Source organism: Charadrius vociferus, unplaced genomic scaffold, assembly GCF_000708025.1.
Source record: "Charadrius vociferus isolate BGI_N301 unplaced genomic scaffold, ASM70802v2 scaffold15, whole genome shotgun sequence".
Lineage (NCBI taxonomy): Eukaryota > Metazoa > Chordata > Aves > Charadriiformes > Charadriidae > Charadrius > Charadrius vociferus.
In genome coordinates this window covers 4,969,075-4,981,645 of record NW_009650064.1, presented here as the reverse complement: position 1 = coordinate 4,981,645, position 12,571 = coordinate 4,969,075, and the positions used below count along the sequence as shown (strand labels likewise).

Sequence of the window (12,571 nt, the reverse complement as noted above, 5' to 3'; positions counted from 1 at the left end):
TTGGGCTATGAAAGTGATACTGTCAGCTGATATATGGGAATGGAATACAAGATATTAAAGTGCTTTCTGGCATCTTCCAGGATAAGCATTTTGGGTCAGTTAAAAAAAAAAAAAAAAAAAGCGGGTGAGAATTTTGATAGGATGTAACAGTTAGGAAAATGGTTTTTTTGGTATTTGTTGTAAGCAGGGGGAAATGGAGAACGGATGAAACAAAGGCAACATTTATTTGCATATTGCAAAGGAAAGAAGCAGCAATCTGCCCAGATAAAAATCAACCCTACGTGTGACCTCTTCTTTGTAGCAGTTTAATAACCAATGGAATTTTTTCCCTTTCCCACTGCTTTTCACTTCTTCTTTCTAGTTTTCTATACTTGCGTTTCATTCAGTTTGGGTAACAAATTAGATTGGTCAGTGTCCCTTTATGTTCAGAGACATCTGGAAATGTCTACAATTGTTAAAGATATAACTACTACTACCAAAATCACACTGGGATATTTAGTATTAATTTCCATTTTCATCTCAGGCAATATCTCATTCCTTTCTTTGAGAAATCTTTCCTACAATGGTGAACTACCATGGCTTTATATCTCGTTCTCCAAAATTCTGCAATAGTTTAACATTAAAGGTTACAGTAAATTGCCTGCAGTTTCCTTCCCCCGCTCTCTCTTTGCTAAATTGCACCCACATATGGTCGGCTGCCTCCTTCCACTACAGCCGGGCAGTCCACTGGGAAGATAATTCATCTTTTCTACCTTACCATGCAGAATCACTCACTGCAGTGTCACTTCCAAGCATGAAACTGGTAGCTAGAGACAGACCATAAAGTGTTATCACTTGTCAATAGCAAGCGAATGAGCTCCAGCGTTTGCAGAGCTGTTGTGGTATCTCAGCCCCGGATGGTTCAGCTGTGGATATGAAGCGACTCGATTAAGGGATACAGCTGCACCCTGTATTCCTTTTTTCACAGCATCTGTACAATATTGCCCTGTCCACTCCGCTTTGCATTAGCACAACATAACATATTTTAAAATGTATATTTCTTTATCAAAGAAGCAGACATCTCATGCCTGTCAATACCTTAATTACAAAAAACCACATGAAGTAAAGAGTAAGATCTTATCAAATGACTCCTATGGACAGGACTTCTGCTACAGTCCAGTTAATGTGCACATGAAGGAACAAATGAACAACTTTGATAATGTCCATAAATAAACTAAACATTTCAGGAAATTTCTAGGCCGTTTTTGTTACCCACTGCAGAGAGTCAAGCAAGTTTGCCCATGTCAATGTGAATCACTGTGATGGGCAGGGAACAGGCAGCAGAAACTGCGTGATGTGACGGTAACAGAGACAACATGTTGTAGGTAGCCAGGATGAGAGCGCAGCTCTGTGCGGTTAGCAGGATGCCACCCCCCTGCTTTGGGGGCTTGCAGAGCCAGCGACGCTGGTACAGCCCTGACTGACCAACTGGCAGGAACTAGCAGAGCACAGCGTGACACAAAAGACAAAACTATGGAAAAAGAAAGATATTAGAAGAGTGTCTGAGTTAAGAAGAGGGTTTGTGTTAAACTGTCAGCTCACGTAATTGCATGAATAATTTCTTCAAGCCACAACATTAACATTTTCCCCTGGTGTTCCTGCTGCAGTGCCTGCGGCATTATTCCTCTAGTCACAAACAAGCGTTCGATTAAAGTATGTACCCAAGCAAAAAAAATGGCAAACCGTCTCACCTATGACAGATACACATCCCAGTGGAGCAACAAGGGCAATGGGGGCAAATCCGTAGGCTATGAAATTGCCCACCTCTCCAAGCCCCAGGAGGGTAATCCCACACCACCAGAGCTTGCTCGTGTAGTAGGGCTTCGGCTCTGTTCGGCAAGCCAGTCGGAGATGAGAGCATTTCTAGAAAATTAATTATTAGGAACAGGCATGAAAAGAAAGACTTCTATTGTGCTCTTATGTCTGTCAGAAAGTGGAATAATTAAGGGGGCTGTCAACTTCAAATTCCAGGTGTGTCAAGGTTTTCTTTTTAAACACGACTTTCAGCTTGCTGTTGCAGACACACTGCTTTGCGTTAACTCAGTGCGGCTTCAGATGTGGGCTTTCTTAGCCGTGGTGGAAATGACTGAAAAATTAGACCTCTGAATAAACCTGAAAAATATTAAGTGAAGGGTAGCTAATGCTTCCTAGCTGTCACTGCACACCCCTGTTCTTCTCCCAAAGCAAAGCTCGGCAGTTATGCTGTGAATCTGGAAATACTCAAGCGTAGGAGATGGGGCAAAACAAGAACTGTGGCAACAAATTGGGAGAAGAGGACCAGACACCGTAGTGTTCCTGCTCCCTGATACATATCCTAACCAGAAATATAATTTCAAAATGAAAAAGGCAGCACTATACCAAATCTGCTGTAGAGAGAACTCTAAATTAAATAGGTAGAATTTAGGATTTTGTTACAATATCCTGTCCGACCTTAGGTGATGATCTCAGGTAAAGCATTATTTTCAGAAGGAAAACCAGCTATACCTGTGCCAACAGGTATAGTGTATACTCAAGTAATACTTCATCAACAATTCTTGTTACATGTTGAAGGTATCATTGACACACGTTGTAATTGTTTTCTCTCTGGCTGTCCAGCAATAACCTGTATATAACAAGATAAATTGACTTTGATCACATTGGCTTTATGAAACAGAGTCCAGGCAGTCTCCATCAGGAAGGTGTCATGATTGGGAAGGATGCAATGCTTACCATGTTAGTTTTGCAGAATACTGCTTCCTTTCACAGATTTCTCACCTGCCCCCCTGAACAGGGAGGGAAATGGGTCAAAAAACCCGATATGACTATTGTAGTATAAATGGTGGTAAAATACATTTTTTTCTCCATCACTTGATATTTGATTTTGGAAGCGTCCCTGCAGAGCCCCAGGGAAGTTGTAAACATTTTTCCTCATACTCCCATTCCACTCTGTAGGCTATGCTACAGACTATGGGCCAAACAGTAATGTCTGTGAGACACCACAGACTCAGTCGTTCCTCTTATTGAGAGGATGCAGCACATTACTGCAGCTTCATGCTGTGGAACATGTTCAGGGGATGAAATCCTCAGAAGAAGTTTAGCCCTCCAAGGAGAAAGGGAGCATAAGGAAATCATACTTCCCCAAGCCACAGACCAGCAATTCACAGTAGCATCCGGGATTTTGCATGTTCCATTTTTATAAACAAACAAACAAAAAAAAGACCAATAAAGATCCAACTGAAATGAATATTAAATAATATTAAAATCAAGAATCCAAATTTCTGCTGAAAATCAAATAGAACAAGTTCTTAACTGAATCCTGAGCTCTGGTTTCTCCCCGGATTCTTGTAGGAATAACTCTTGAGGGCACAGCGTGATTGAAAATATGTGTGATGAACACAGGAGGATGAGCTCAGCGGCTCCCCTGCAGCCTTCTTTCTCCAGATGTCTGCCACCTTTGCATAGCAATGTGTGTGGATGGTATTTAGGTGGAGGCTGTTTATAATCCAGCTGAAATACATTGCAAATGGTGGGCTGTTCTTTAGCTAACAACCAGCCAGAGGGAGGAGAGGGAGGACAACTGACTGCATGGTGGGAAAGGGAGCGTGAACAATAAAATCTGGCCTGTTCATTTGATATGAGTGCGAAAATAAATGTTGAGATCTAGAGAAAGTCATTATTCATAATTATAAGATATTGTTACTAAATGGAGAAAAAAGGATAAATAAAAATTTCAACTGAAGCTGTCAAATGGCAATGCAGAGCTATTGGGTTTTCCTAAACAGCCTTTAACAAGCTGAAAGATCGTTCAAATCCAGTGAATCCTCTTAATGATCACAAGTCAATAGAAGTCTGTCTGCACGCCTCAGTACATCCCCTGGCAAAGCTGCCACTTTGACAGTGCCCTCAGCAGACGAAAGATATGAAGTCTGAAAAACCTGATTATGACCTGCTAGTCTGAATTTCCACTTCACCAACAAGAATTTTTCCATTGAAACAGAGCCTGTCCTAGTTCTGTCACCATCAGCAGGCTGGAACTCATATTGGAGAGGCAGCAGTCATCTCAACCTGCTTGCCATCTCTGGCTAGACAGATTTCTCTCTATGGGTTTCTCCAACTAGAGGTACTTAAAATAATAGGGAATCAGTGAAGAACCTTCCAGCATTAATAAAACGGGTTATTATGAATAAAAAAATTCATATTCCACAGCTTTCTCTTTCATCCTTTATAGAAAAAGCAAGAAATACTTTTATATGAGACATATACAACTCATAAAACTCAAGCTAGTAAAAACGCTTTTTCTGGACAACTTACGCAACAATGTCTTCTGCGCTTTAAAAACTTTTGTTAGAAGACCTAAAAATACCATGAAGTCTACAAGATACAGACTATAATGAATTATTTAACTTTCTACTGATTATGTATTATAATTATTAATACAGAAAGTATTTTATAAATCTCATCCTATAACCCTTTGCCATAATTGTAAGGTCAGCACCTCCCTTTGCTTTTATGATTTAAAATAATATTTACTCAGATTATTTTATCCTAATTGCAGAAGGAAAACTAAATTGGTCAAAGTCATTTTGGGGCCCAATATTGCAAAAAATTGTATGCGTCTATGCATTTAATTACATTAATCACTTCATTAAGCAGCGCTTAAGACCTTGTGGTCAATTTTGTTTCAGATTTGGACATTTTGAGACAGGTTCAGTGGGACCACAAGCAGGTCACAGCTGCTATGTGCCTTATGGAACATTACAAGGAGGAGGAAGAGTTATGAATTTTTTTTCTGTTCCCATATGAGAATCACAGCACAGAACAGGTTGAGGGCTAGCATACTGCCAACAACTGCAGCAGGGCACTGTTAAACACCAGTTAAAGAGAGAGAACGTTTATTAAAAGCAACAAAATTTCTATTTTGAACTTCACTGTAAAAACAAATTGTAACACAAGTTACTTGCTAAATATAAACAACTCTGAATAAAGAGCAATAATTCATACCTGTATATTCAGAGAGACACTGATCAGAAAATTTGAAGCAGCAGCAAGTAAAACTCCCAAGAGCTGAGTCTGCAAGATCACAAAACAAAGAAATACAAAAATACTTCTTATTAGTTCAAGAACAATATAACGGTTGTCTCCTGATAGCACATTGAAACCCAATCAAAAACGAATTCTTGCACTTTTCAGTCAGTGAGTTCATGCTGCACTGACTAAAGTGATAAAAAATATCTCTGCACAGTTGACTAGGGTTTAAGTAGTAAACAACTGGCAATGGAAAGGGCATCCCAGTGCAGGAGGTGCTTTTGCTGTCCTTCAGTAGAACAACTTCTTAAATCTCATGACAGAAGAAACTAGACAGGTCTCAGCTGAACACTACACACAGGTACTCTTCCAAAAAAAGGGAGCCGTTTTGTTACATAATCCAGACGGAAAATCAACAGCAATCAAACCATTCATATTGGAACACTATTATCTTATGTGTTAACATATCTACTATTTGACAGGGCAGCCAGGAACGTAGATCTCCTGATGGTTTCTTTAATGTATTGTGCTATTTCATCAAATTATTTTCTAATCAGCCTGTCTAATTTTCAGAAAGATTTGCAAACTTTCTATGAAACTCAGAAATTAAAAACATTCAAGCAGGATTTGTTATTTTGGAAAGCAGCCATCTGAAGACGCCATTTCAGCAAGCTCAAGTAACAGGTATGTGGTAGAGCTCCCTGGCTGCTTTTAAAATGTTGTAACCCTTTGTATGTTGTTATAAGTGTATTCAAGACACATTTGAGGTCACTGATGTAGTGCTGGGAGAAGTTTCATTAGCTTGTAGAGTAGGCAAACATACTATCAGTGAGATTTTGTAAACAAGGTCATGGTAACATAACCCAGCATAAGTATTGCTTGCAAGCTGTAAAGCAGCACCCGGTGCAGTGCTCACAGCCTCAGCTTTCACGAATATTCTCCAAGAGGGTCCCCAGGCACATATGAACAGGCAGTGACTATCAGCAACAGAGACTGTTGCCCCTCAACATCTATAAGGAGCAATATGTGGTCCGACCTCTTGTAGATGACAACAGGAGGAGATCATTGTTGTGGCTCGATAATTTCCAGACTAGGAGAGAGCATCCCCCAAAATGTGAAGAAACAACAGCCTTATTACAAATAGATGATAACATTCTTATTTAAGAGACACAGCTGAATCCAACTGCCTCCAGCCCATGTATTTCTGTGGTGGCCTAGACTCAGAAGGAGAATTGCTCCTGGTGAAATGCCCGGCCAACTGCCAGGTGTCACCAGGATGTGACTGATGGTACAAGGGGATGTAGAGGGGAATGCAGGTGTTGAGAAGGTTTCCTTTGCTCACACCCCCTCTGTGCCAAATAATACAGCATCAGTGCCACAGCCTGTGTGCAAGAAGCATTTGATGAGAAGCATTACTCAAGAGTTTTGCCCACACCCTCTGGTGCCTGGCCACTGGAGATCCTTCACATCTTGCATCCTCTCCCCCCCACCCCAGTGGTGCCCAGTGGCTGCTCCAGCAGCACGTCCTGGGCTCTCACGAACGCACAGTGTATTTTCCATGCTCTGGGAACACCCCTCACTGGGAGCAGTGGGGAGTATGTGACAAGTCATCTCAGCACAGACGTCCCTGCTGAGATTAGGCACGAACTGTTACAGAGACAGGAGCAGCCAAGTAGCCTCCTTACACACTGGGGAAATGCTGTCAAATGGTTCCCACCCAGGGCTCTGCAGGAGCAGAGGGGATGGGTTTTCCTTCCTGAGGCTTTGATGATGGTGGTACTACATCTTGCACAAGGTTTGACCGCTTCATGGGTAGATTATTGCACTCTCCTCATCATCCTACACACACAGCAGCTTCAATAAAACAGCAGTTAAATCAAAATTGTTTTCTTACTCCCAAAGACTTGTTCTTTTTAAATGACAACATGCTCCCTTGTGAGGGGGTGGAGAAGTGGCTTTGTCAGCCTCATCATGAAGGGTTTAAGAAAAAGGAGACAGCAGGGAACAGAAAACAGAAACTTCTACCTCATTTACCCCATCACTTTATTGCTTTCACATCAGTAATTGTGATACATCTATACTACTCCCAGCAGAGAACGCTAAAGCCAGCCTAAAGGAGGGTCTCCTTCCAGCTCTTGAGTAAAACTTGCATGCAACTGTTGAGCAGAGGATGAGATGACATATTCTATCTGTCATCCACATAAATGTGCAAAATCCACGTATAGGTACCAACGGTGACCTGAGTACCTGCCTCCAGAGACCGTGAATCAAATGCCCCTTTCATGGCTTTACTCGCTGCACAGATAGGGACACCAGCAGGATGTCTTCCAATGCATTACTGGTGTCCTCTCCAGAACTGACTACTTTCATACCATGGTGGTTAATTCCTCAGGTACATGTGAGCTTGGCTCAGATATCCTTGTGGGACACATAAGCTTTCTAACATGATGATTACACTGTGTCTGAACAGGAACCATCTCCCAAAAGTCAATCCTCTTCTTAGAGTTTCCAGAAATCACCAGGAATGGAAAACATGTCAAAAACTTTGGTCTTCTCAATCTTCTCATTTTCTGGGAAATACTGAGACATGTGACCACTGTCTCAGTACTTCCCTGTGAAATACCGAGATCAGTATTTCATTCAGCTGAGGTTGGGCTGGGACACAGGTCTGTAGGTGGCCCTGGCTCAGCAGGACCCATGGCCAGGTAGGGCAGGGCTGTGGGGAGCTGGAGACCAGTCCTGCTGTGGCACGGCTGGAGCAGAGGCTGAGGGTCCCAAGGGGCTAACATGGGGTCCTGGGCCATGGGCAGGGTGGCAGAGCACCATGAGTGGCCAGGGACAGGCAGGGCTGTGGGTGCCCCCAGGGCCCTGAGAAACACATGCAAAGCTGTTGAGGTGATGCTCCCTCGTGCCTAACTTCGGCAACCTCCTGTGTCTGCACATAAGGAAAAAAAGTGTGTGTATGATCAAGGCAAAGTCATAGTGGCAATCTGGGCTCAAATCTTACCCTCATTGCTCAGGTCATTTTATCATAACGAGCACATGTTTCACCTGAGCATTGCTGTTGGCATATATACTGCGCTGCCTGCTCCAGACTGACATGTGTTAATGAGCTCTGTTTAATATGGTGATAGCACCGCACTTCCAAGCCCAGGGCTGGACAGACCCCTAAAGATTAAAAGCAGAGTACAATGCCCTAAGGAGGTCAAATATCACATGGATCCATTCAGGAAGATGAGATGAAAGTACAGTAACGCCATGCAGCTATAGCATGGCAAAACTGTCTTATACAGGTTCATACTCAGACACGCCAGTATTAAACAAAACACAGGGAACAAAAATGCACTAAAGAGGAAAATTAGATTACAAACTTCACAAATCAGAGTGCATCTTAAATCAGCAGGCAGTTTCTAATGCACAAGAGCTATCACATAAAGCAGCGCTCAAAGCAGGAGAGAGAAAAATAGGATACCATCTCAGGCTAGTAAAACCATGCATGAATGAAAGATGACCTGCAACAGAAGATAGGTCACCCTATCAAACCAAAATGGTTGCTGTATTGCCCTGAAGGCCACCACAACCCTTCTGTTCCCATCTTGTAATGCAAAAGACTTAATTATTTGTGTTGTGTCTGCCATTCAACATCCATTAGAGGCTAGAGACCTGGTGGAACAGCCAGTTTTATAAGTAATAAACATGATATTCTCTGAACACAGAGTTTCCAGTTGGGGTATCCAGTTGTGATATCATCCACAGCGCTGCAGGGCTTCCCACACATAAGTCTTGAGACAAACCTCCGTAAGGGAATTCAGTTGCAGACACAACTTCAGATCCATGGTGCTACTTCAGTCAACTAAGGACTTCTACAAGAAAAAGCCTTAAATATTCAAAACTGTTGGCATAAAATGCAAATCCCTTCATCACCCAAACATCTGTCTGAACATACAGGCCACTTTGTCGGACCCCGGGTTTCAAACTGTTGACGCATTCTTCCAGTGTTTCCAAATGCTTGTTACAGAAACATCCTGCCCTTAAGTTTTCCAGAAAGTAAAAAAACACCACAGAAATTTTATTTCCTTCACCTCAATATGGTTTGGAACAAGCCATGAAAGTCGTTTGATGGCTTTGCAGTCCTTTCTAGACAGTCCCTGAGCGCACAGACCATGGACTGAGGCTGTGGAGCTGCCGACATTTTCCTCAGTAGCAAAGTCACCTTGAGGAAGCAGCCTTCCTCTGCCCTCCCCCGATCCCACACTGCCTCATTTGTGTTAAAACAACTATTTGTAAGGCTGGCAAGGCACTCTTCCAGTTCCAAACAGTTCCACTGTTTGAAATAACCCTCCCAACGTATACCCCGTTAGCATTATCTTCTTTATAAGTCACCTGCCAATGTTTAGCACAAAAGGCAGATCAAAATCCACAAGCCACACCAAGGGTTTTAAAATCATGACCCTGCATAGTTTGCTAGGGGTGACAGTGGCCTGTACAGGGGGCTGCTGGCGGGGAATGAGTTTTAGAAGTGGCAAATTCATCTTGAGCAAGGTGTCCTCAGCAGTCGCCTGGCATCCCCCATCCCAGTCGTATGAGGCTCTCGCACAAGTCCAGGCATGAGGAAGGGAGGTTTGAACGATCGGTCAGTAGCCATCCATTTGCCAAGTGAAGTGGAAACATACTGCTATTTGAAATAAATGAGCAGCAGTATGGCATATTGCTGCGTGCGGTCCTGCCTCGAGCACTCATGTAGGACCTGATGCTTATTTACCCTAGCACCTTTTCTCATCCTTCTGGCAGTGTTTTAAAAGGGCATTTTACATGCAAGGTCTCTTTTTATTGTCAAAGTAAAGGAAGTGGTTTATGGCAAATAAAAGCCAGGCTGAAATCTAAATCTTTGGCACTAATTCTAATAAATTTATCCTTTGCAGACTAAAATCTGCATTGGAGACTCAGTTACACAGTGAGATGCCTTTTATCCATATTACATGTATGTTTTCCTAATACACATTAAACAGCAGTTGCCAGGCCTGTGAAATGAAAACGTAGAAATATTAACTTAATTTGCATTGACTGAAAGGTATATGGCCATTATTTATGGAAACTTGCTATGCTTATAAATTGAACTGATGAGCAGAAAAAAACCCACTACAAATGTATGTTGTCAGCTCACTCATCAGGGCTAGTTAAACTGCTCCTCCTATTTTTCTTTATTTCTGCATTTATTTGTGATCTGAAGGTGTTTCCAACAAATGTAATGACATATACTGCTTCAAAAACTACACATTGTTTCCAGTAATTAGGATTTTGTCAGATCTCAATGGATCTTATTAAAAAAAAGGCGGGGGAAATGCCTTCTAAATTTCCAATCCTGAGTTAACGCTGAAGCAAAGGGAATTCAAAGTCCTTAACAAAAAACATACTTTTCAAAGAGCCACCATGTGGAATTAGGAGAGGCTTATCATTTAGCTATTATTAGTCACAGAGCTCTGGCTGTACTAAGTGTTTTACAGATGCATAAAGAAAACAAGATCCTTGGTTTCAATGCAATTCATATACTCATATATGGGTTCAGGCCCATATGAAGTCCTGAAGTACAGCTGAAATAAGAGTAAAAGGGCAATTACCAGTGCTGGAACATGTAATAAAAATACATTGGATTTGTTCACTGTGACATAAAAGAAAAAGGACATTGCTCAATGTACAAGAAGGAGAGAATTAATATATTTGGCACCATCTTTGTTGGGAATAAAAGGAGAGAAGAGACTTGGTAATTAAGTCAGCATAAATTTGAGTGAAGACAGTTTGTAGGTTTTACACAGGTCGCCAGGCTGGATTCCAGACCACAGTAGACAAAGTTCGTATCTCATTAATATTACAGCATCCTTGCCATTACTAGGTTTTACCTTTCATTACCTCACAAATTTAAAATATATCTTTTTTCCAGAAAAGAGACAAACTGTAAAGGCTGGAAGGAGAGTGTGGTAAGTTATGAAAAGATGTGGGAACTTGAGAGGATAAAGCAACTACAGAAGTGGGACTCTTCTATTCATCTCCATGCTTTAATCATTTTCATGAGATCTTATTTGTATTCATCAGTCTGATTACTTTAATTAACTTCCATAATGGATAACAAACTGAGACAAAAATTATGTATTGTGAAATATACTAAAGTAACTTCTGATATGCTCACTAAGGCTATATACAAACATACCCATCCACTATAACGTTAACAACCATTATGAGTAGTATTCTTTTTTCCTTTCTGCAGAGTTACAATCAAACTTCCTAACTCATAAATTTCAATTTCTTATTCTCAAAGAACAACTCTGAAAATTAGAAATAAGTGGGAGAATGGAGAAAGGGCAGAATGGATTTTCACACTGTTCCTCAGGTGAATAGCCTGGGATACTTTGCTGCATATTCAAAGACCATTTCATGTTTTTAATACTGCCTGTTAGATTGCAAATAAAAACCTCTCCAATGACCATATAACAGAGACTCTAAAAATTTCAATCATAGTTGGTAAGATCTGAATAGAAAGATTTTCTCAAGGACCATCACATAACATCTCCATGGCAACTATAGAAGTGACATACCTGGAAAAGCACGAATAAGATTATAAACTTTTGCCAGTTTCCAGGTCACTCAAGAGAAATACGGAGGCAAACCAGAATTGTCTGACCAGCTTCTCCCACAAAACAGCCAGTTGGCTCAGGGGTACTCCCCCATTGCTGCCCAGGAGCGGGCTTTCTGGATATTCCTGTTTGACCCTGTCTAATCCCTAGTGTACAAGGTAAGGTTCAAGCCAGACCACTGAAAGCCTAGGTATATTAATTCCCAGAAGCTATAGACTGGCTCACATTGAGAGGCTGTGCTGCTCCTCTCCCTGCTTCCTGTGGCTCCCTGGACCCCTAAATCAAGAGCTGAGGAGGGGACACAAGGCTCACGGGGAGCTGGAGTGTACCAGTTCCTGCCCTGCGAGACAGAGCTAGCTCTGCCTGTGCTCAGAAAGGCGGCAAGCTCAGAAGGGAGACGTCTGAACAACTGAGTAAATAGTGCTGTTAAGTGTTACGTCAAGTTACAGACAAAGCACGGAGAGTACTGTTGGAGAGACATGTACGTACAAACATGCTTCCAAACCAAACATAGCTCGCTCATTCCCTCTTGTTATTGTAGTACAAGTCTTGCTAGAGTACAAATGAGCTATTTCTAATTCCACTTAAATCAGATACACAAAACCCTGACAGCAATGTAGCCAGCTTAATACATTATTTACCAAATCCTAAAGAGAACTTTCATATAAAAATCTCCCTTTATCAGCTGAGAGGAGCAGGGGAATGACATGCCTTTTCCAGCATGCACCTCTCCAGCATCACTTTCCAACAAAGGCAGGCTTGTCTCCCATCCTGTCTCAATTAATCCTCTGTTAGCTATAACTAACCCTTCCTTTGATGTGCCCAGAAAACACTTCTCCACATCACACCTCGAGTGAAGATGCTCAGTTGTTCAACCCCGGTGTCACATGTGTGGGCCA

The 12,571-nt window shown here is 41.8% G+C and overlaps 1 protein-coding gene across 1 annotated transcript in view; it reads right to left on the bottom strand.

Moving 5' to 3' along the window:
• The window catches only part of NIPAL2 (NIPA-like domain containing 2), a 50,858-nt gene that overhangs the window by 27,289 nt on the left and 10,998 nt on the right, over positions 1-12,571 (bottom strand). Inside the window, exons 2-3 of the mRNA XM_009891918.1 lie at positions 5,020-5,088; positions 1,731-1,902 (exon numbers count right to left, since the gene is read on the bottom strand). Of these exons, the coding sequence (XP_009890220.1) occupies positions 1,731-1,902; positions 5,020-5,088 (241 nt within the window). The remainder of the gene's footprint in view (positions 1-1,730; positions 1,903-5,019; positions 5,089-12,571) is intronic.